The sequence below is a fragment of the Panthera tigris genome, chromosome F2, assembly GCF_018350195.1.
Source record: "Panthera tigris isolate Pti1 chromosome F2, P.tigris_Pti1_mat1.1, whole genome shotgun sequence".
In the NCBI taxonomy this organism is placed as follows: domain Eukaryota; kingdom Metazoa; phylum Chordata; class Mammalia; order Carnivora; family Felidae; genus Panthera; species Panthera tigris.
Window position 1 is genome coordinate 73844609 of NC_056676.1, and position 24089 is coordinate 73868697.

Below are 24089 nucleotides of genomic sequence, written 5' to 3' on the forward strand. Positions count from 1 at the left end.
CAAAAGGGGGGGCTTCCCTGATCCGTCCCGACGGGGTGTTTCTTACCAGAATAGTGATTCACCAGGTCCTCCAGGCACTGGAAGGTGAGCCTCGGGGAGATGTAATACCAGTTGTTCGGAAGGCGGAAGATGCGATAATGCTTCACCTGCCTGTGTCTCACCGAGAGGGAATAAAAACCTGCCGGAAAGGGAGGACAGGTCAGAGACGTCCCACGTGTCCCCGCTGAGGGCGATCCGCCGAAGAGCCCCCCCACCACGGTGGCGGAGAGACTTTCTCAACCTTGTGATACAGCAAGAGTACCCGGACGTGCAGTCCCGGATTTGGAGGAGCAGACGCCAGAACCCCACCTTTGGGGACGTAGCTCACTGTGCAGAGACCACGGGAGCCTGCTCCTTTAGCAGCCACACTGCAAACAGGTTTTCAGGGGCACCTGCTTAGTCTTTGTGAGGTTAGCATTCGGGGTGCTCCCACGTCCTTTTCTGGAAATTACACGATCGGAGCTGGGTTGTGCCCTGCAGGTCAGGATCCGTAGCTGTTCTCAAGTCCTTCCCAGGCGCACAGCGTTTCCCTCCCTGTCCCATCAAGGCGAGAATGTCATACCACTTCCCGGTCCCTACTCCCTCTTGGTTCTGCCTTATGCTCGGCTTTCTCAGAAATTTGGAATAAGCGGCAGTTAAGACTTTTTCTGGGTAGTCTTAAGAAATATGTAAAACGTGCTGTTTTTCCTTAAGTGTGGGTTAGTCAAGTAGAACTTCGGGCGAGCGCCTTCACCTCTCTTTGCCTTGATTTCCCCAAGTGGAAAGACTCGGGCCTAGGTCATGTTTGAGAGTCCCTTCTGCTCCGTCTTCTGGGTCTCAGGAGTGAAAATGTTCCTGACGCAGTGAGAGAAGGAGGTTACTAGCATCTACTGAGTTTTTGCTGTCCGTACATGCTGCTTGGGGGCTAAGCTATTTCCAAACAATACTCTCTGTTGGTTTTTAGAAAGATTGGGATGTGTCGCCGCCCAATATTTTTTATAGATGGAGAAATGAGGCTCAGAGCCCCTAAGTGCTATGGCCCGAGGCACGCGGCCTGGAGACGGCAGCTCCGGGGTCTGACCCTTGTCCTGAACGGGCTTCCTCGAACATTCGGATGGGCGTTCCTCTCTTTGCCCCAGGTCTGCCCTCTGAAGCCCAACATGTGTCTTCCTGTAACGAAGACAGGAACTAGAAATATGGTGAGCGGGTCAAAGGTGGCAGGTGGAAAATGATCAGAACTTTGCATACCCAGCCCCCGCCCCCACCCCAGCCCCAGCCCAGGCTCGGCTGAAGGTCTGCCTGATAAAGTCTTTATTTTTAGATCAACCCTGGCACCCCAAACTGGACTCTTCCCTCCCTTGGCCATGCCTGCTTACAAGTTCCATGTGAGTCTGGGTCTCCTGCCTCCGGGGACCGCCAGGACATGCACAGGAAGTTTGGTCTCTGCTTTTTGATCTTGTTTTCCCCCAGCACCCTCGAGGTTTTGAGACAAAAGTTGTTCTTGAATTTTTTTTTTTTTTTTTTTTTTTATCATGTGTATATGGTCCATGCTTCTCTAAAGTCAGGCTGATGCTCATTTTAGTGAAAGGTCCCAGCACCAAGCCGCGCTGGCCCTTCATAGGTACGTGGGAAATAGTCTCAGATACCACGTGTTCTCTTCTTTGATTGTGACTATACAAGAAGCAGGCTAAGAACCTGTGAACTTGTCTTCTGTTTTTAAAAAGGTGTTATTTTTAGTATGGGGAAGCCCTAGCTGTTAAGTGTTTTGTTCCTGTGAGTTAAAGTGCTTACTACCTCCCGGACTCCGTGCTAAGCACCTTCCTAGTGTTAATCCCACGTTATAGGAAAGGGTTAGCGAGACAGGTGCCTTCTCAGGAATTCTTACGGCCAAAACTGGAGCTCAGAGCCCGTCTCTGAACCATGACAAAGAGCGCCGCTATTTTGTTTCCACTGAACTTCTTTTGTTTTAAATGCTTATTTCTTTATGTTGAGAGAGAGAGGGAGGGGCAGAGAGAGAGAGAGAAAGAGAGAGAGGGAGAGGGGGAGAGTGAATCCCAGGCGGGCTTCATGCTGTCATGGATCCATGTCTCATGGTTCACGAGATGGTGACCTGAGCCGAAACCAAGAGTCAGATGCTTAACTGACTGAGCCACCCAGGCGCCCCTTGCTGAATTTCTTAACGTGTGGGCCGTAAGGAGGTTGTAACAGTAACGATCATAGCCAGCGTGTGCGAGTAAGCATCTGCCTGTCCTGATTCTCTAAGCTCATCGGAGGGCACAGTGCGAACCAGTATGGAAGGTCTCCTGTGTAGCAAGATTATTTTCGAGTGGCACCGCCGAGGAGAATGCTGCCGTGGCAGAAGCAAATGCCCCGCTCAAGGCCCAGAGCTTGAGAGCACAGGCCAGGCCCAGGTGGAAGCCTGCTCGCTCTGGCCCGGGGCTGCCTACCCCCTTGTTGGCTTTCCTTCCCAGGCGATGGGGACATTTCCCAGCGGGACTGAGTCTGGCAGGTGGCCCCTCCGGGCCAGGTCTCGGCCACCTGCCTCTAGGCTTCCCAACGCTGACGCCGATGCTGACGCTGGCCTCCCCAGGGGCTGTGTGGGCTGCAGGGAGCTCAGCCCCATCGGACGGGCTTGCGTGTGCCCTGAGAAGCGGGAAGATGAGCTGGGCCCCGAGTCAGCCGGGAACAAAACGTGCCCCTCTCAGCCCTCGCGTGGCAAGAGGAGTCGGAGGTGCCTCACCTTTTTTGGTCTCACTCTCTCGGATCATGAAGGAGCCCATCTTCGTGTCCGGCAGCAACAGAAGTTCCTCCGCCTTGTCCCTGCCCAGCCCTTCAAACAGCCATCTGGGGAGGAGAAAGACGGCGTGAGGGTCCTGAGCACGCCCCCTCCCGCCGCCCGCCACACAGGCAGGTGGTACCAAAATTAAGAGCAAGGTCAAGTTCATACAAAACTGTTGGGATTGAAAAGAGGAGGGCGATGGACTCTTTGTTCATTCTTTCCTTTCTTCCTTCCTTCATACTTTTATTTTTTTTAATGTTTGTTCAGTTATTTTGAGGAGAGACAGAACAAGCAGGGGAGGGTCAGAGAGAAAGGGAGAGAGAATCCCAAGCAGTCTCTGCACTGTTAGCGCAGAACCCGACATGGGGCTCGAACCCACGAGCTCTGAGATCATGACCTGAGCCGAAATCAGGAGTCGGGTGCTTAACCGACGGAGCCACCCAGGCACCCCCGTTCATACTTTTAATCTTTCACATAAAATTCCCGAGTGCCTACTGCACACCAGGTATTACACTGGACAATGAGGGCACAAGACAATGAGGGTCTTTCTCATCCTGTTCTCGAATGCCAGCTGGGCTGGGCCCGGTCTGTATCATATAACATACAAGCATTCCCAAACACGATAAGGTACCTGTCCCTTGTACCGTAATGACCCTGCCCCCCCCTCACCACCCCACGAGGGCAGGGACCCTGCCTGTTTTGGCTTTGTCTTTGTGTCCTCATTATCGAGCCTAGTTTGTATTTGTGAGTGTATAAGTGGGCACAAGAAAGAAAGAAAGATGCCTAATCCCACCAATTTCACAAGCCCCACCCCCCCCCACCTCGCCAGGCATTCATTACATTTCCCTGCTGCCTTCCCTCGTCCAACATGTTTTAAACGAAGTTGCCATCGCACTCCTATGCATTGACATGGGTTTCTTGCTTTTTTTTTTTTTTTTTTTGCTCACCAGTAAAAAATTGTAAAAATCTAAAAAATAAAGCAGTTGTAGCACTGTGATCCGGCTTTCCAACGGAATGTTCAAGAGCCAGTGCTCTTGAATACGCATGGAAGAAGAAAATGCTTTGTTAGCACTTGGCCGGGGCGAACTGAGAAACAGTTACACATCCTTTTTAACAGTTTCCGTATTTCAGGGAGTGAACCTTGGCTTATTTAATCCCCAGGTCTGAATTAGCGCTTGCTGGGACATATTCACTATGTCGTCTCCTGTGGCATCCCCAGACCACGCAGACGGGTCGCTGGAGCTCTGTGGCTGGGAGAAGACCACAGCCTGATAATCGGATGCCGTTTATTTATGTCCTGGCCTCCGAGGACGATCTGTGAAGATCGTGATTCGGCCTGATGTTTCAACTGCCCCCTTAGTTTTGCACCATGCATGGTGTGTGTTAATTATTTTAGTGTCTTGACAGACATTCATCCTCCCAAATCCTTAGGTGAAAGTCCACTCACAAGAACGAATACACTAAAATCCACAGCGATAGCCACGTATGGATACTAATTATGGGCATGTTAAGCGCGTGAAATCTGATCCTCATCTGAACCCCCTAAGACAGGTAGCTTTGTCTCCCCTTCACTGATGAGGATGCTGAGGGTCAGAGTGAGCAAGTAATTGGTCCAAGTCACCCGACGTCCGCAAGTGGTAAAGCTAGAATCGCAAGGCAGTTTCCTGGGACATTGCATTCCATAGCCATTCTGTAGCGCCTCTCTCCCGGTTCTGTATGTTCAAGACATTTATTGCCTCTGCCAGTTGGAAGCTTCCTAGGGCCGCGATCACATCTTACTCAGCTGGGTTCTTCAGCACCCAAGCCTCTGCCAGCACACATCTTCAGCGTGCGGGTGATGATCCAGGTTTGCCAAATGAATCAATGGGTCAGTGGACGCACGGCTGACGTGGGGAAGTTTACGTGACTGACTCTTTCAGAACGTGGCTGCCAAAGCAGCTACTGCCCCACTTCTGCCCCCCTCCATCATCCTAAGCTCAGAAATGGCATCTGGTACTTATCCTCAAAATCCATAATCCTGCGATTAAATGCATGGGGTCGCATGTTCTTCAGAATATTCAAGCCGTTATCTCTGCTTCACCAGGTGAGCATGGAAAGCGGTTATTTCTGGTTCCCTCCAAAAAAAAAAAATGATGCTTTCTTCCTTCCTTCCTTCCTTCCTTCCTTCCTTCCTTCCTTCCTTCCTTCCTTCCTGGATGCCAAGGTCTGGCCTTGGTAGCTTGACAAGGAGGTGACTGTGGCTCCAGGAGGCAAAGTAACTTTTCCCTGGGTCTCGTGGGAGACTCCTACCCCGGAAGTCAGTCGCTGAGCCAGGCACACTCCAGCCCAGGAGTGCTGGCCTCCAAAGCCACCTGTCGTGCTGCAAGGCCTCCCTGCCCAACCCAGGCTTTCCATGCCTGATGGTTTAGAGTTTCTCCTTTTCTGCTTGACTTCGCCATTTGCCAGGTTGGGTACGTTAAGCATTTCGAGCCGTAAGCGTTCTCTGTGTTCTGGATGAGATTTGATAAGAACATAGCTAATACGTACCGAGCACTTACTGTAATGCCAGGCATCCTTCCAAGAGCGATCCACGTACGACCCGACCTCACTGTCCTAACAGCCCTGCACTTTGGTCTTCTTGTGCATTACTGTCCCTGTCGTTCTGTATTACAATGTCTATCTGACAGGTGAGGGAAGGAATCCGAGCCATAAAGTGTTGAGGAGCTTGCCCACTGTCACACAGCCAGTAAGTGACAGGGGTAGGATTGCTGCCCAGACAGGCTGACTTTTCAGAGCTGCGTCCCTTTGATCACAGTCTCTGAATGTTGATTGCTACGTGTCAGGAACACAGCGTTGGAGCTGAAAGGTTCAGCTCCCTTCATCTTTACTGATGGGAAAGCTGAGTCTCAGATAGGGCCTGGGGTTCGCCAAGGTCACACCCTTCCTTGTGGACTGAGCCAGAGTAAGAGTGAGCCTCTTGAAACTTCCTTTCTGCCGTGTGCCCTCACACACCACTACCATAAATATTGGGCGTTATTGAAGCTATTTCAGAAATGTACTCACCCATGGTAAACTCTGGCCACGCATATTCCAGGAATATAACTCTCTCGGCCAGTGCTAAGGGAAATGGCTTTCCACCAGCCCCCTTCACTGTAAGAACAAGAACAGATAGGAAAGGGTGGACAGGTGAGTTGCAAAGCAAAGGAACGAGCGGGGTAACCAGATTGAACCTGGGGCACATGGGGCCGTTTCTTTTTTAAGACCCATTGTTGATCGTGTTGACCTCAATTTCTCCATAGGGAAATAACAGTTTTTAAGTATGTCCCTTATTCCAAGCCAACCAGGAATGCTTCTCGTGCTTTGGCACTGAGCCATCTTTTGGGGACCCACAGGTGATATGCTAGAATTGGAGGCTTTTAAAAATAACTTTACTATGTAGAATTATACCCTGAGATAGAACCAAGATAGTTTAGTTTGTCTGTGTCAATGAGAATCTAAATAAAAGGGTTTTAGAGCCCCCTATTTGTTCTGTGGCCCATTTTGAGTCACAGAGAGGCAACAGGATGGGAGACAATACTTTCTGTTTACTTTCTGTTTATCATCAGACATTTTCTTAGACCCCTGTGTCCTCCTGTCTGAGCCCGAACTGCACCAGTCTATAATACCAATGCTGCATGGTGGGAGATGAGACCAATGTGAGAAACAGACGTTGGATCACAAAGGGTCACAAAAGCCACGTTAAGGAATTTGGATTTTATCCACCAGGCAATGGGGAGCCATTGAAGGTTTTAGAGCACTGGCAGCATTAAGGATTAAGCGCTAAAATCTTCTGTGTGGGCCAATTTCTTCACCTCATGATTGGAGCAGGGCCCAAGTGGAACTGGACAACTATAGCTAAGATCCAATGATCCCCATTCAGATAGCGCTCCCCCCTTTTTTAAAAAAATATTTTTAAAATGTTTATTTTTGAGAGAAAGAGAGAGAGAGAGGGACAGAGTGCAAGTGGGGAGGGGCAGAGAGAGAGGGAGACACAGAATCGGAAGCAGGCTCCAGGCTCTGAGCTGTCAGCACAGAGCCTGACACGGGGCTCGAACTCACGAACCGTGAGAGCCAAGGTCGGACACTTAACTGACCGAGCCACCCAGGCGCCCCAGTGCTCCCCGTTTTTAAGGGATTGTGAAACATTTGGAAAGCCAACTCACTCAGAAATCACGCGTAATTTCTCCCCTCGGCGGAATATGGGGGGGCTGATGTCAGGGGATGGGTAGTCACTCAGCACGGCCAGGAAGTCACCGTCCGGTCCTGGGGAAACAAAGGCAAGGGATGTTCTTCTCCACAGGGAACCGAAAGGCAACCCCAGGAAGGGGAGGACCGAGATGAGTCCCTCCCGGGGACTTCTCAGCTGGAGATCATGATTTGCCTTGGAATCGCAGTTTAAAAAAAAATTTTTTTTAATGTTTATTATTTTTGAGAGAGAGAGAGAGCCAGAGAGCAAGTCAGGGAAGGGGCAGAGACAGAGGGAAACACAGAATCGGAAGCAGGCTCCAGGCTCTGAGCTGGCAGCACCGAGCCCTTTGCGGGGCTTGAACTCTCAGACTGTGAGATCATGACCTGAGCTGAAGTTGTCCGCTTCCCCGACTGAGCCACCCAGGCGCCCTGGAACAGCAGTTTATAGCAGGCCCTCCTCCCTTCAGGGATGGTGGCACAGAGGAACCCCAAGGTCGGTGACCTCCTCCCATTCACAAGCCTGCCTTGGCCCTGCCGTTCTCCTCTGAGAAGGAGGGGATCCAGAGGTCCTGGGGCTGAAGTCACAAGATCCGGCTTCAGGCTTTAGTCATCGTGTCTACCGATCCAAGTGATCTCGGACAAGTCCCCGAACACCTGTGAGCCTCCATTCCCCATCTTTAAAGTGGGGCTACGAATACCTCAATCCGGGGTCCGCACGAGCCTAGGCAAAAGTATGTAGCAGCACCTCATGAATGATAAGGGGCTATAAAAGCATCTTTACCCTTCCTGGGGCTTGTAGGTCCCCATCTGTCACATGTGGGGGCGGGGTATGTCACAGCTGGGCTACATGAGTTCCGAGGACCCACCGGGACCCAAGACTCTAACTCAGAAGGTCCACAAAGTGCTTCTTCCTTGTAGAATACCAGGCACCGTGTTGGGGATCTACTTAATAGGGACTTTGGGGCGGGGGTGGGAGGAAAAAGTAAGTACCTTTCATCCTCTGTCCCTTGAAAGTAATTCTGGCGAAGGTTTGAAAAGAAAGGCATGCTGTGGGGTTCACGCGAGCGCTGCTTACCGTGGGCTGGAGAGGCGATGATGCACTTTGGGACACTTTGGGGCTGGTTCCCAGCCTTAACAGGTTTGCCGTAATCCAGGCGCATCAGACGCGGGGTAATATCAGGGTACATTTTGGGGGAAGTATTGTGCCTTACACACGGGTGAATTCACCTGTTGGGCTTATCACTCCATCTGCCGGCTGGGCATCTGAACGTGAAATTCTGGGCAAGTTTTACCACGTATTCTTCCATTCTGCAATTGTTTACTGAGCACCTAACCGTGGGCAAGCTCACATTCTAGAGAATACATAAACAATCCTGGGAGGGGTCTTCACCTGCCCTCATCACCCCAGGAAAATCTGGAGAAATCCCGGCACTCGGGCATGGCAGGCTGGGTGACCCAAATCGACCACTTTCTGGGATCCCGACACCCCCTCCCCCCCGCTGGGACCTCTAGACTTTGTCCCTTAGAGATCTAGATCTGGGACTCTCCAGCTCACAAGTGCCAGGACAGACGAAGCCGAAAGACGGCTTTGGTATAGTAGAATGAGTAACAATGACTCAGAAGCCAGCTGTCAGCGTAGAACGGCACATTCAGACGTACCGCTCGCTTGGGGAAGCTGAGCTACACGCAATAAAGCAGATAAAAGCAAGCGTTTTGGGGCACGAAATGGAAACCAAAAGTGATTCGTGGTGGCCACAGTCACCAAAAAGAGGCCAGGTCTCTGACCTGAGAAGGAGCAGTGCCCAGCCAGGGAATAGCCGACCCTGAGCCTGTGGGGACACCTCCCTCACATACGTCCTGCTTTGCCGAAGGAAAACGGGATCTTTCCTTTGTGTCGCCTGCCCCCGGCTCGACAGCAGGAGGTAGTGCCTCTGTCAGGCTTGAAGCCGGGAGTCCTGAGATCTGATAAGGGGTGCATCCAGATTTTGTGGGCCATGACACTCATGCAAATTGGGAACTCCTCCTTGAGAAAAGGAACAGAAAAGAAATTGCGAAGACAAGATCGTGCACGGTCCCTAGGAAGCTTCTGTGCCTTTGAGGAAGGACCTAGCACAGAGGATTTGTTCAGCTTCCCAGGAAAGCCGCCCCGATTCCGAGGCCGACCTTGCCACTCTGAGTGCCCGTGCGCCCTTTCCCTCTTGGGCCTGCATCAGTCTGGAAAAAGAGGCATTGGAAAATGTCTTCAGGATGGAAACCTAGGCTGAGGGCCCCGAACATGAAGGGGGGCCACTTAACGTGTGTCTCCACTGCCTCTAGGAGCAGTGTGATGAGCCGTCCCCTTCTTCTCAATTTGCCAGGACGCCCCGTCCTCAGAGGCTGTGACCAGGCTGCGCCCTCTGCCAGGAAAGCGCCTGGTCTCCGCTTTGTCATCCCTCCCACCCCCAGGAGGTTTGCCTGGTGCTCCTGCTGTGACCCCCACCCCCGACCCAGGACCCTAGGCTCTTCCTTTGAGGCCCAAGTTGTGTTCTGGGGTTTGCATGACTCTGGGGGACAGAGTGTGAACTCCAGGAGGAGCCTTCTGGCAGCCCCGCCCCCCCCCCCCCCCCAGCACCCACTGCCCCGGTCTCGGATGCTCAGGGTGGGTTTGAGGGATGAAGGCGAGGAGACGCCCCTGTGCTACTAGGCTCTTAAAGGCTGCCGTTGTGCTGCGTAAAGTGGTCCAAGAGAAGGAAACCTGTTTTGTGGCAGCCGCGCGGTGGGTGGGCGGTCATCACAGAACCAGCCCCTTGTGCAAAACAAGTGTTGGAAGGAAAGGCCCAGCATTTGTTCTCCGTGATAATCACAGAACCTTGACGTAGACCACACGTCTCCACGGGGGCTGGGCCTTTGATGTCTGGCTTCTCGACTAAGACCGTGAAACAGAACAACCGTCTTTCCTTACTTTAAAAACAGAAACAGAAACACAATCCCATTGTAACAACATTGGCTCAATAGTGGAAAGAGGCTTCAGGGGCTGGAGAGTTTCAATTGCACAACAACAGCGTTGAGTTTCCTGTGGAATTTCCGAAACGATGATGTTTTTATAGCTGTAACACTTAAACGTGGCTGAGAAAACCTTGCTCTGGGCCTTTGCTTAAAGGTAATGGCCTTGCTGTGGGCCTTTGCAAGGGATTTTAGGTCCGTCCCTGTCAGCTGTCTCACCAGCACCGGGAAAACCACACAAGTTCAGTCTGCACTTCCGCGGGAAGGGCAGGCGTTCTTTGTAAAGTTTATTTATTTATTTTGAGAGAGAGAGAGAGAACGGGCAAGCAGGGGAGGAACAGAGAGAGAGGGAGAGAATCCCAAGCAGGCTCCATGCTGTCAGCGCGGAGCCTGGCATGGGGCTCGATCTCGCGCACTGTGAGATCGTGACCCGAGCCAAGATCAAGAGTCGGACGCTTAACCGTCTGAGCCACCCAGGTGCCCCAGGAAGGCAGTCATTCTAAACAAGGTCCGGTGCCAGGACCTCATGGACGTCTGCTCTGAGCTTGGGAAAGTAAGAAAGTCAAATTTGCTCAGAAAGCTCAAACATACTGTCAGGTCCTCCTGGAGCCCCAGGTTTGAAGGAGAGCTGAGCACTGGAATGAAGTCAGATAAGTGATTGATACCAAAGAGAGGCATGGATAGGATTACTGAAGGTTTAAGATAAGGAAACAGAGTGAAAAATATGCGATGTGCATAAAGGAGAAATCCAGAGAGACTTTCAGAAGAGAGAACGGGCTTTGGAATCAGTCAGACCTGCCTTAACTTCCACCCCCACCACGTAATTGTTCTGCGATTTGGGGGAAAGATTTATTTTTAACCAATCTGAGCTTGACTTCTTCATGTATAAAAATGGGAAATATCGAAATCTACCCCGTGTGATTGGGTTTGGATTCACGACGCTCCTGTCCCAACGAGAAGCTGCTGATACCGTGTTTATGGGGTGGGATTATCATTACATAATCCAAGACCAATTTCGGCCAATAGTGCCCTAAAGTTTGAAAAGCCTCTAAGATGTGTAAATTTGAAAATATTCTATTCTTCCAAAAACAAACTCCATGTGGTGAGAACAGAAGATGAAATGCGGAAGACCAAATATTTACTGATACTGATATTGAGTCAGACTGAAGAAATTATACCGAAGTGTAAAATGGGAAGTGAATCCAAAAAAGGAGAGAGAACCAGGCGAACTTACTAGCCGCTTGGCCAAAGGAGAAGAGGCTTTTTTTTTTTTTTTTGCATTATTATTCCTTGTCCTATCATTACCATTTCTTTTTAAATGCTAAAAACCTTTCCGAAGATTCCATTTATAGTTCTAGCAAAACCAGCCTTTCATTACTTCCAATGCTCCACACAACCCTAGGGAAAATGAAGAAACAAATGCCAGGGGAGTTTTAGTAACGTGTGCAGGGGAGGGCATGAGGGTTGTCAGGCTCCTGGTCACGTCCCTAAGCCACATACCCCTCCTGGGCGTGTAATTACCAGGCTGTCCCCAGTTAACGATTGCTCCTTGACAGGTTGGGACAAAGGCTGGCTCTAAATGAGGCTTCCAAGTTGGCACCAGCCGCGGAGTGCAGTTGGTTGGCAAAGAGCTAAACAGCCCAGTGCTTTCAGATTCTGGTTTTGTATGTGCCTTGAATCATGCCCAAATCCATGGCCTCTGGGGAGTCAAAGCAGGCCTTACTTTTAGCATCTTTTCCGGGACACGCATACACACACACACACACACACACACACACACACACACAATGAACCAATCAGACAGGGCTGGGCACATTGGTCCCATAGAAGGTCTACCAAGTTCTGTTGATTACCACGAACCCCAGGGTGTACCTGTGGGTCCCGTATTATGGGCTGAAAATGAGACACAGCGGCCCACCTGTTCTTTCCTGTCCAAAGCCTTGGCTTCCCCATCTATGAGAGGGGGCGGATGGGGACTGATTAGATCCTGAGGCTCCCAGATGGCACAGTGAGGCGAAGGCACTCGCTTGGGAACCCACAATAGCGAGCTGAGTGCCCGGTCTCAAAACCCAGTAACCTAGCAGCAGAGGGTACAGACCCTGCTCTTGGCCACCTGTTCTTCTGTTTATGCTCCTGAACACCACCTGCACCACAATTAACAGCGTTTTTGTGTGCATTTGCTTTAAAAAATCTTTGGTCCCATTTTACGCAATGTGAAATCATGGTTTGACGGACCAGGTATATTTTGTGTGGTATCCATGACATGTACAGAAGCTGTACATTCAGTGTAAACGTTGGACCTAGAACCATCTTATGGGCCAGAAGTGGGATGCGTAAGACCCTGGTTGATCTAGTCGAAGACCTGATGCAGGTTCCCTTACGGGGCACTGGACTGCCTGTGAATTCATCTGGTGGCCGTCCTCCCTCAGCCTAGAGAGCGCCCATCGCCTCCCAGAACACGTGAGCTTCTTGGAATTCCGTTGTCCGTAGGCATATGATGTGGGGGCGAAGGGACGGACTCTAGATTCAGACCCCCTGTTTCAGATCCCAGCTGTGTGGCCTCCCGACAAGTAATTGAACCTTCCCGTGCCTCGGTTTCCCCAGCTGCAAAGTGGAGGTGATAATAGCGATCACTTCCTGCAGCTGTTGTGGGGAGGAAGCGTGGACGTGTGTCAAACAATCGGAATCGTGTCTGGCGTGTCACAGGCACTGAGTCACTCCAGTTGTCCCCCATTTAGAAGTGAGACCAGAGAGACACTAAGGGGACAGACTGACTCCTCTCATCTCTCATTGTGTGTTAAGAGTCGGGGGCAGGACTAAACGCTGGGTCCCATGATGCAAGCTTTCAGCCTAAGCCGGGGGTGGGGGGAGGAGTGGGGGGCGGCTTGTAAGAAGTTCCTCGGGTGGTTCCTTCCCGCTATCGTCGAATTCTGAAGAGCACATCAGGGGCGGGGCCCAGCGATCTGCACTTCGGACAACTTTGCAGGGGATCTGATGCAGGTGGTCTGAGAATCATTCACTGAGAAGTGCCAGGCTGGGTCTGAGACTTCCCTGCCCCCTGCCTCTTCCTCCCCAGGGCCCCTCCTGTCAGCTCTTTCCATGGGGCAGCACCCATGATGCTATGTAAATGCACTGCTTAGCGCGATTTCTATCCTTGCCTGGAAAAGGGGTCTGAATGGTGTCTGGGTTTACATTACTACCTCTTGCTTCAGGTCAGGGTGATACAAGGTGAGGAGGGGAAAGAATAAAAAGGTAGGGTGTGGGAAAAAGTCTAAAAATTCTCTTTAAGGTAGAGATACGCTACTTCCCCGCTACCTGGGAGTCCCCTAGGCCCTTCTCAATTCTGTGCTGCCTGTGTCTGGCACAGAGCAAGAGTCTGAACTGTGGAGAGAATCATAGAGAAAGTGAGTTCTTTGGGATGATTCGGAAATAAGTCCTGGAACCCCCAGTTCAACCACTTTAAAACCTTTGGGGGGGGGGGGCGTGCCCATTTAGACATAGCCTAGTGCAATCAGATAACCCCAAGTGGGGTTAAAAAGAGTGACTCCCCCCACATTTAGCGGGTAGCTACCTTGTGCTGTGATTGCTGTGAGGAGGGGAGGTTCTGACCTCCACTTGAGAGCTCAGCCCTGCCTTCTGGGAGGCTAAGTGCCTTACCCAAGGTCATACGGCTTCCGGGGGCAGTGCCAGAAGCTCAGCAAGGTCGTTTGTCTCTGAGACCTGCCCCGTTTCCATGGGTTTTGTGATATTAGTCTCTGGGAACTAGAGTAACCGGGAATGTTCTGGAAGGCTTAGTTAGGAGAAGACGGATGGGCAAAGCCACATTGCAAGGCATCCACAGTCCTGGCTTGGGGACGAAAGAGCTCTTGAAAGCTCACAAAACTCGTCTGCCTCGCAGTTCACAGACAGGCCTCCTGCTGATCCGTGTAGGGCCTGGGGCTTTGGGTGTTTTTAATTCTCCTCTCCTCGGGCTAACGACAGGGGAAGCTCCGCTTGTGTGTTGGCCTAACGCCATCGGCTCCCCGCACTACTTCCTGGGCATTTGAGCCTCACTAAATGAGTAAGCACGAGTGTTAGCTGAGTAGATGCCCTGTGCCACGAAAACCCCAACTCTTTGCATCATTTGACTAGAAACTAATAAATAACAGCATGAACTACAACCACTTTCTTCTCCCTTCTTCAAGTGGATGTCAGAAAAAAAAAAAAAAAAAAAGAGGAAATCAAGTTAGGACCGAGCACAAGGGAAACTTTTCAGGGGTGGGGGATGAAAAGCCAGCCGCTAACCCTTGATGTGGGAGCCTGGATCACGAACGGGGTCCCACCTGGGGAATTCTCTTAACCAGGGGGCGGAGGGCCGGGGAGACCCCTCCACCTCCTTTTGCGAGGTGCCCTCCCACCCACACAGTGGAAAAAAGAGAAACTTATTTCGTGAGAATTTGCATTTAAAAAATAAGGGCAAATGAGCAAGCCCTCGGAGGCCCGTGTTTTCACGGGGTTTGCTCAAGCATGCCACCCCCCCTGCCCCAGTGTGAGAGGTTAGCGTGACAAAATGGCTTCGGTGGGTGGGTGCATGGCCCCTGGGCCGGCCTGGGCCCTGGGAATTATAGTGTCCGCTTTCCACAAGGAGCCGTGGCCGGAGGGGAGGCTGTGACTTGAGGTGGTTTGGAGAAGGTGGGAGAAGGGCCCAAGCTGTCCCCTGGTGGCAGCTGACTCGGCCGCTTTGTGTAACGGCAGCCAGTTCAGAGCTGTGCACAGGAGATAAAGGGGCCCAGGGTGCACACCAGCTGCCCCGCCCCATCACATGGAAATCTCCTTTGTCCAGAAGAACATTCTTTCTTAGGTTTAAGGAAGGGGGGTGACCGGGCTGGAACAGACAACTACCAGTGCTGCCTGGCATCTGACTGGAGGGGAGGGCCGGGCAGCAGGGTCTCTGGACGCTCACTTGGGAGCATCTGAGGGATCATGAGACCATGTATAACTGGGGTGTCTCCATTTTGGAAGACGTGAAAAGACATCCCCTGTCTGAAGGGGCCACAGAAGTTGTGGAAGGAGAGACAGGGCACCCGGCGCCGTCTGCTCCCGGCAGGCAGGACGGTGGACGTCTGTGCGTGTGATCTTTGCTCGGTGCAGGGTTGTGGGGGACCCGGGGGACCCGGGGCGTTAGCAGAGGGAGACTAAGCCTGAGCGCTGTGCTGTAAGATAGGAGATGGAAATGTCCCAAGGGGACTCACCCTGGGGACACCGATGGATCCCCTGACCTCCTCATCACCCCCTTCCCAAGCCCCTAGAGGACCCACACAGTGCACCACCGCTGCCCCACCCAGAGCCCCGTGGGTTTCACTCCCAGCCTTTGCCTTCTGCTTGCCTTGTAGCTCTCTGACCAATCTCCGAAGGGCTCTGTCGCTTGAAGAGTCTGCCTCGACCTGGCAGCTCTGTGGGAACCTGCCTTCTGACATCCCTGTCTGAGCTGTGACATTGTGCCCTCCCCCTAGAACGGGTGGCCCCCTGATCCTACCGGGGGGACACAGGATTCCTTCCTTTCCGGGGAGATTTCCTCGAGCTGTATCTAGCTTCATCGAGTTGCTCTGCAAAAGCATTTGCAGAGCTCTGATAATACTAACCCCATGATCATATCCTATCACGGGCTGGCAGGGTGTGGTAGGCAAGAGCCCACGTTCCAGAATCAGACTGGCCTGGGTTGGAAATCTGAATCTCTGATTAGCTAATTGCATGCCCTCACGAGCCTCAGTTTCCCCACTTGTCAAATAAAGGCGGAACCGGCTGCTCTCGAAGGTCCGTCACACAATGCCAGGGACCCAGCCGTCACCCCGGGCGCCACCGCTCGATCTTTTTCAACACGTAGTTTTGAAATGTCAGCTACAAGCCAAGCAAGAGAGGCAGGTGCATCGAGCGCCCAGGCGCCCGGTGCCCTGTTTCAACAACCGTCAGCACCCCTGTGGCTCCGTCTTGGCCCCGGCTGTCAAGCGACGGAGTGAAGCATCACACCCGAGACCCAAGAAGCCAGACTTACCATCTGGGCTGGGCACCGGCCTCTCGGGGGGTGCCGGGGCAGATCTCATACTGTTTCCCATCGCTCTGTCTCTCCGGGCTGTCGAAGATGCGGGACGCCTGCAGCACGGGGGACACACACAGCAAGTCAGCCACGCGCCGACCCCTCTGGGTGAAGAATGACCCAGTTTAGAGTACATCGTGCATCATTTTTCGGCAGCTCACTTCTCGAGGGGCGGGTGCGTTCACGCGAAGATGAGATTCGTGAATGTTGGTTACATTTGCTCAGCCCTGCTTCTTTTATCAAGGGAATGACAGAGAAAACCACAGAGAGGGAAGTTGCCAGCAAATGCTGTTAGTGGCAGAAGTTTCCATTCCTCCGCACCCTGGCTGTCGGAAAGCAGCCAGTGGTGTCTGTGCAGAGCGAGGGACCTTTCAGATGGGCCTCGGCTTCCCCCACTCCTGACCCCGCCCCCAACTCTCCCCTCCCCCCATGCACCCGGAGCTCGGGGCGCCCAAAACTCGGGAGGCGCCGGCCTTACAATCAAAAGACGGTGAGGAGAGGGTGCTTTCTGCCTCAGTTTTCTCCCACGTGAAGTTTCTCAACATGCTGTAACCAGTGAAGAAGGGAAAGTCGGTAACGATGCTGTGCGATCGCGGCGGGCTTCGTGCACACATCGCTACAGGAGACACATACATGTGCCGTGACGTCTGATTATCGTAAAGTCCCCGCACCCGTAACCCCCTTTGTGCAGTGAAGGCAACTGAGTGCCTGAGAGGGTAAGGATCTTGTCTCAGGTCACGTAGCACACGACCCACATTCTGGGTCTGCGCGTGCAAGCTTGGTGACCTTGGGCCTTGACCCTTTCCTGCCTGTTTCGGGGACTAATGATACAACGACATTCGGTTGTGGCTGCAAAGTTAGCAGATAAAGCACAAGGAGCACTTAGAACATGGCTTAGCATGAAACCCGTGTTTGTTATTGCCATCTGCGGGGTACTTTCTGGGTGTCCGTCATGGTAAACCTTCAAATTCTGGGCCCTCGTACAAGCATTTTAGAAGGGAGCTGAGGTGATTACAGAAAACGTGTTTTCCCGGGCTCTTTGAAGCACAGAGAATAAGGCCCCACCCATGCACAGGAACCATTCTTGTCTCTTGGGGATAAACAGGAGAATCGATGGGGGCAGGTTGCCCCAGCTGGTACCCAGCCCAGCTGGAAACTTAGACTCCACCCCTTTCTTCTTCTGCAGTTTGGGGTCGAGGCCTGAGTAGCGTGAAAGGGTCCAGATGTCAGCCAACCCAACCCCCCACCCTGGCCTGAAATCCTTCCTCGATGCACTGCAAGTTCAGATTCTAGAAAGATCTACGTTCGCAGCAAGGCTTTCCAGAGATTGAGGGAGGTCCGCATCACTCCCTAATTTAGAGAGGCGGAGGTGGTGAGGTGGGGCAGTGTATTAGGAAATGAGGAAAGCCAAAATTAGTTTTGTTTGGAAGTTAGTGTATTTTAAATATTTACATGTACAGTCCATCGGTCATAACTCAAATAGTTCAGAGTACAATTGTGCTCTTTCTGAGATCATTACAAGCTGGCAAGAGCTATGAGCTCATAACGCACCACGGAAAGTGTGGCGGGAAGGGGTCACACATTCAAATGTACGAAGCCCATCTTCGGATCCTCTTTTAGGGGTGAGGCCCCTCCGGGCGTGAGTCACTCGTGTCCTCTATTTTGCCACCCCCACACAGCCAAAAGGACGCCTTGGACCCTGGCAGGGCCCTTCCCGCAAGCCAGGCAGGTGTGGACAGCATCCCCTGGCTCCTGGAGGCAGGGACCAGTTGCCTAAGTCCCCAGCTCCTAAAGCCTAGTGAAGGCACTCGAGAAAACGTGCTCCTCAAAAGTGCTCGAAAAACCACGGCAGCGGAGCGGCTGGGAGCCTCATTCCCCGCAGCTCGGTGCTGGCCCTGAGTCAGCACCCCGAGAAAGGCAGGCCCCTGGGATCCCACCCACCTGGAGGGGAACTCGGGCCGCCTCTGAGGCCCCGCCTTAGACATGTCCAGGGAAGGAGCGAAGCAAGCAGCCTGCGGCTCGGAGGAGAGGCCTGTCCCGCACGAAACCCCGCTCCCGTGTGCCGTGCAAAGACGTCCCACAGAGCCCCCGCCACCTCTGTCCTGCTCCGAGCGCTGTCCTGGAGCCCATCAGCCACCTCAGGCCTCCAGCTTCCCTGGCTGTCATGGCCGAGGCCTGGAGAAGGCTCTCAGGACGGGCTGGGGAGAGGTCGACTCTGACCTGTGTAGGCTAGCCTCGCCCCTGTCTCTCCCATGTGTCCCCACGTCGCAGTGCGTGCTGTCACCAGACCCCCTAGCAGTGCCGTTCTGTTCCCACAGCTGGACACTTGGCATCCAGCACTAGTTAAACGCCAGGGGTCGTACCTTTCCCCTTCCCCCACCCCACTTGGGGTGCCGTTTCCCGCCCACCGGACATCCCAGTGCCCTCCCCCCTGCCCCACCTTCTCCCTCGGAGCCCCTTTCTGGCGGCAGCCCCCGGCCCCCGTGTCCCCCTGTCTCCTTCCTTCACACCACAATTCCAGAAGGGTCGTGGGGAAAAGACCTTGTCATCTAGCAAAGTGAACTCTGACTTCACTCCCTCCCGACAACTTTGTAATTCTCGAGCATTCGTTGGCAATTTGGGGCAGGGGGGAGGGGGTTCTTGGGATCCAGGACAGGAAAAAGAAAGACTTGAAACTCGCATTTCTCAGGTGGGAAAACTGAGGTCCGTCCAAGAAAAGAAACATACCCAGGGTGGTGACACGAGAAAGGTCGGGTAGGTCCCAGAGGTCTGACACTCCCTCCGCCCTGCTCCTCCAGCTCTGGTCTCTTCTGTCTTTGCAGGTGCACGTGTGCACCAGCCCACTATATCCCGCGCCGTTCAGAAAACCCCAGAAGGTCTCAACAGCCCTCAGTGGTCTTCTTGTGGGCTTCCTGTAGTCTCCAGGAAGGAGTTAACTTATCTGAGAGAGGCTTTTATTTGAGCAGAGTAAAAATGCCCCCAGAGACCGAAAGCCAGAGTCTCCCTAATGAAATGGCTGAGCAATCTGATTTAATCTGTGACAGTTTTATGCAGGGGCTGGAGGTGGGAGAGAGGGTATGAGGCACATAATTGCTTCCAGGAACAACAAAGAAAGGGCAAAAGAGAAATGAGTTAATTAAAATTCGCTCTGAACGTTTGGTTTCTTTCTCCCTTTTCTCTGGGATGTCAGGGATCAGAGCTGGCATTTGCCTCTTACCTTCCCCCTAGTCTTTGGAGCAAAGCTGTTTTCTTTGTGAGAACTTGGGCCTCAGTTGACTCCTCTGGAAAGCGAGATGAGTGAAAAAGATGGTCTCCAAAGACAAACCACGTAGCCCCCCTTTTTAAAGTTTACTTTTTTAAATTTATTTGGAGACAGAGAGTGTGTGTGTGTGTGGGGGGGGGGGGGGGGGCGGGGAGGGAAGAGGCCGAGAGAAAAGGAGGGAGAGAATCCCAAGCAGGCTCTGAGCTATCAGGGCAGAGCCCAAGGCGGAGCTCGGTCCCATGAACTTCGAGATCATGACCTGAGCCAAAATCAAGAGTCAGACACTTAACCCACTGAGCCACCCAGGCGCCCCGCACTTAGCCCCTTTTAATTCTAGGAGTCAAGACTCCGTGACTTTTTAAGAACTATTAATAAACTGCCCCTCCCCCATTCATGCTCTGTCTCTCTCTATCTCAAAAATAAATAAATAAACGTTAAAAAAAAATAACTGTTAAGAACTATTAATAAAAGAACCGTCATCACTTCTCTTATCAAGCTCCATTACAGAATCCTCACCCTGTCTTTATATTCTTCAGGGTCAAGGGAAGGCTGTTCTGTGCTCTGCCTTCTGGTGGGCAGTTAGCAGACACACTGCATTTAATCTCCCAGCATCCCTGGGGCTGGGGGCTGGGGGGCCGTGGGGAGACTTCCTCTTCCACCCTCTCGGGGTGGAGGTCAGCTGGTGAGCTCACCTGTCCACACTCCGGGAGCTAGACGCATGCAGGGCCCGGATGCAGGACGCACACCTACCTCTCCTGACTTTGGCACCGACGGCCTTTCCCAGCGGCCGTGCCGCTGCCTTGCTGCACGGGGAGGAAGAAAGATCCCCAAGGACCTCTGGGCAGTGCGGACACACGGCACGGAGAGGTCACACGGCTGCAGGGAGTTGCCCTCGGTCGTGTGGGAGGCGCTCGCCAGCTACCCTTCTCTGGCTAGGTTGCTGTTGGACCAGATCAGGGATCCTTTCATTGTGCGTTCTGCATTATCTTATAGATACAGCAGTCAGACTTCTCAGAACCTTCCATTCCCGGATGGCATCCCAGGACAGTTCTCTGTACTTTATCCACTTTGCGCTTCCATTGCCCGGGCCTCACTGTTGGAAAGGACCGTAGCCTGAACCCCTCCCCGCCCCGCCCCCCACCTTGGGCGCTGGGGGCAGAGAGTTGAGGAGCCCCAGCCAAAGGAAGTTGGGGCCGGACTCTGTTATAAAACCAGAAACAGCTGGAAAACCTTATCGACAAGGTTTAGTTAGTATAAAAATCTACTTAGGGATGCAGCCTGCCCTTTGACCTTGGAAAATCCCCCCACAAAGCGTGACAGCGTAAACCCACTCGCATGACCAGCTTCTAAGGCGTGGAAGCGTGATGCCACCGGTGGGGAACGTCACCATCCGCTGTACCCTGACCCCGACGACGGCAGAGGTAACCAGAGCCACCACCGCCACCGTGGCAGATCAGATTTTGCTCCGCATTTTCTAGCCGCCATGCCCCAGGTTGCTCCAGAGGTGAGATAAATTCACTTGTCCAAGGCTATACGACTCGTAAGAGGGAAGCCTGGGCTTCAAACCAGGTCCGCCAGATCCCAAAAGCTGTGCTCTCACCCTCCGTGAAACGCTGTCTTGCTTTCCTGCCCTCTGGTTCTCAGAAAAGTGATTTTTGAAAGCCATCAGAGTAAACTTCTGGGACCGTAAACTTCTGGGGGAAACTTTAATACAAGGGACAGGGAGGTCCAGAAGGGTCTCTGGGACGTCAGGAGGCAATGTTTGGGAGCCCGTGTCTGGGGATCAGGCAGGGGCGAATCATCCAGGAGAGAGAGGCAGTTAAGGTGTGCTCAGGTCTCAGTACCACCCTTAGGTGGCCTGTGTGGTCAAAAGAGCCAGAGTGAGTCATGTGGAGTGTTTTCCACCCTTTCACAGTATTATTTTAGAGAACTGTTAAATGCTGTAAAGGGAGGGGGGACCGAGAAACAAGAAAAACCAGCTGTGCTTATACTAGCCCGGTGTTGCAAAAAATTCACACACATTTGCAAATACGTGTACAAAAATATTAAAGGAGATGATTTCCAAGATGCTTCCAAGGGCTCTCTCTGGGTGGTGATTTTCTCAGGTAAATGTTATCGATTTCTTATTTACACCTTTCTAAAAACTCCAGGTGTTTCCCCTACGGACATGGATTGCTTTTATAATCAGAAGCGGAGCTGGGAAACAATAAGGAATCTCTGAAAGGGTTTTCAAGGCAGGCAACCCTGAGTTCAGATTCCTGCTCCCAACCTACTGGCTGTGTGTCCTTTGCCAAGTTCCCGCACTTCTCTGAGCCTTGAGTTTTAAATCTATAACTTTGGGAGACAAATATATGCCCTGCAGGGTTGTTTTGAGGGTCAAATTACAGATCATATCTAAAGCAGAGATACGTTTGGTAAATCAAACAGCTAAAGACTTACCAAAGCTAGATCCCTTGGTGGTATTGGGTGGCCAGCTAACTCACTGCAAGCTCGAGCGGGTCTCTTCTCCTCCTTGGCCTCAGCGTTCTCAAATACCGTGGGGAAAGCGTTGGGACAGACAATGGCTCATGGCCCTGTTGCCTCAATTGTCCGTCCACTGTGTCCAACCGTCCGCCCAGTTGACTTGGGGCTTGCTTGGTGCTGCCTGTGGTCTGATGCTGTGCACCAGGAACGAGAGCTGGAACAGGGGCTTAGCATTGGTTGGTTTCCCTGCCAAGGATCTCGCAGGATTTCCGGGGGCACCCCACCACATCCTGACCTCACTCGACAGGTGCATCTGTGCTGTGACCCACATTGTTCCCTGCTCTCCTCTCAGGGCAGGTGCAGCCACAGCCTGTCCTCCCTATCCCCCAACCCCACCTCGTTCTCCTTTCTTGCATGGCGGAGGAGGGCTGTGGTATGGCCTTGGCTCCTGGGACACTGGCCAGGACAGGCAGCCAGCTCAGAAAGGTGCTCGAGTGCTCCCTCTTCCTCCTCCTGCCTAACTCAAAACCAGAGCCTTTAAATGGCCACTTGGAGGAGACCTCGGGATCCTCTCATCCAGGATACTCCAAGCCTGTTGGTTGAATCCCATTTTAAGAGTTTCCCCAGGGGCGCCTGGGTGGCTCAGTCGGTTGGGCATCTGATTCTTGATTTTGTCACAGGTCATGTTTTCACAGTTTGTGGGATAGAGCCCCTTGTCACGCTCTATGCTGTCAGCGTGGATTGGAATTCTCTCTCTGCCCCTTCCCTGCTCTCTCTCTCTCTCTCTCTCTCTCTCTCTCTCTCTCTCTGTGTGTGTCTCAAAATAAATAAACTTAAAAAAAAAGAGCTTCCCCAGAAGCTTAATATGTAAAATAGATAAAAGCAAGCTGCTGGTTGGGGACTCAGGGTTCAGCACTCTTACCCCTCCAGTCTCTTGATGGGACAACCGAATCTCAGGATATCGTAAAGCACCAATTGAAAAGTGGCAGTTCAGTGCCCTCATATCACAAAGAAAAGGCTCAGAGAGGGCAAGCAACTTGCTCAAAGTCACCTAGGAAGTTTGGACAGGGACCAGAACTCCCTGTCCAGCACTCTGTCCACCATTCTGCCTGACCCACGTGTCCCTGAGCCTGTGTTCCGGCTCCTTCTGGACTTGTGTGCCCAGAAAGGGATCTCATGTATTCTCAGGCCAACAGAGAGCCTCAGCTCCACCCTAAGACTAGGATAACATTTTAGGATGTCATGGGAAGAAGCCAGATTTGGGGCCAGTTGGTGCTGAAGCAGATTTCCGCCTCACCCGTATTACGTCACTAAGCCTCTTTCCATCGCTCGTTTTTATTTTAACAACGGACCTAACAGCCACATCTGCCTTGCTGGGTTTTCACAAGTAAGAATTCGAGAGAGGAGGTATCATGGGCGGCACACATCCTGGGGTCTGTGTGGCTCGCCTCTGCCAACAGTAAAATGCTTCACGGGCAAGGGAGTGTGGTCCGTGTGATGTGGGGTCCGGCATGGAGAGATAGGCAAAGAGTCAATCCCCACGTGGCTTTAGCATCGCATCGAATAAAAAGAAGAAAGTCTCCCCACCATTTGTTTCTTTTCTCCATCAGCTTTTTATACACAGAGGCCGCCAGTATACAGGACCGTTATAAATATATAAAACCCGTTAGCTGACATCATAAACACTGACATCATAAACACTGAAAAAAGTCCGTCGTAAAGATAATTATTTTGGTATCAGATGACGCAGGTACACAATTACGCAGAACGGAGAAACAGTAAATATGGATAGGCTTTTTCTTTTCCTTCCAAATACAGATACTTGGGAAATGCACGTTTCCGAAGAAGGAGGGGGGGTGGCCGCAGACTCGCGTACAGATGCTAAAGGTCGCCTGGACACGGGGGCCCAGGGAGGTGAAGCTGGCGACCCTCTTACTACACCACATTGCACAGCAGGACTTCGTTTTGCTTTTTATGCACACACACCGATCAACAGGGTGGCTCATAAACCTATCGAACAAGCTGGAAATTGGTATTTTGCTAACGACATCGTTTGCATATGCTGAGCCACCTGCTCCAGGGCCTTCGTCCCTCGCTGTGGATCACTCGTCACAACACAGATGCGGGGGTCCTACCCTTGGGGGTTCTTAGACGTTTCCTCTAGTGGGGCGTGGGCACTGGTCTTTCTCCAAAAACCCCAGGATATTTGCATGTGCTTCTAGGGATGAGAAACACTGAGCTACTCTTTTTTTTTGTTTGTTTTTTTAAAACCTCCTCAGGAATCCTGCATTGCCCTTTAAGTGGAT

General features: G+C 52.3%; 2 protein-coding genes across 7 annotated transcripts in view; one reads left to right on the top strand and one right to left on the bottom strand.

Moving 5' to 3' along the window:
• The window catches only part of TG (thyroglobulin), a 254110-nt gene that overhangs the window by 163270 nt on the left and 66751 nt on the right, over nucleotides 1-24089 (top strand). The window lies entirely within an intron of this gene.
• The window catches only part of SLA (Src like adaptor), a 37768-nt gene that overhangs the window by 6602 nt on the left and 7077 nt on the right, over nucleotides 1-24089 (bottom strand). For 2 of the 6 annotated variants that reach the window (XM_007073820.3, XM_007073821.3), the window contains exons 3-7: nucleotides 16017-16114; nucleotides 6979-7078; nucleotides 5840-5926; nucleotides 2759-2862; nucleotides 47-178 (exon numbers count right to left, since the gene is read on the bottom strand). In XM_007073820.3, the coding sequence (XP_007073882.1) occupies nucleotides 47-178; nucleotides 2759-2862; nucleotides 5840-5926; nucleotides 6979-7078; nucleotides 16017-16077 (484 nt within the window). In that variant the 5' untranslated portion in view covers nucleotides 16078-16114. Of the gene's footprint in view, nucleotides 1-46; nucleotides 179-2758; nucleotides 2863-5839; nucleotides 5927-6978; nucleotides 7079-16016; nucleotides 16429-20070; nucleotides 20261-21759; nucleotides 21998-24089 lie in introns of those variants that run through there. The other 4 variants (XM_042973586.1, XM_042973587.1, XM_015537881.2 and 1 more) reach the window with 4 other exon arrangements.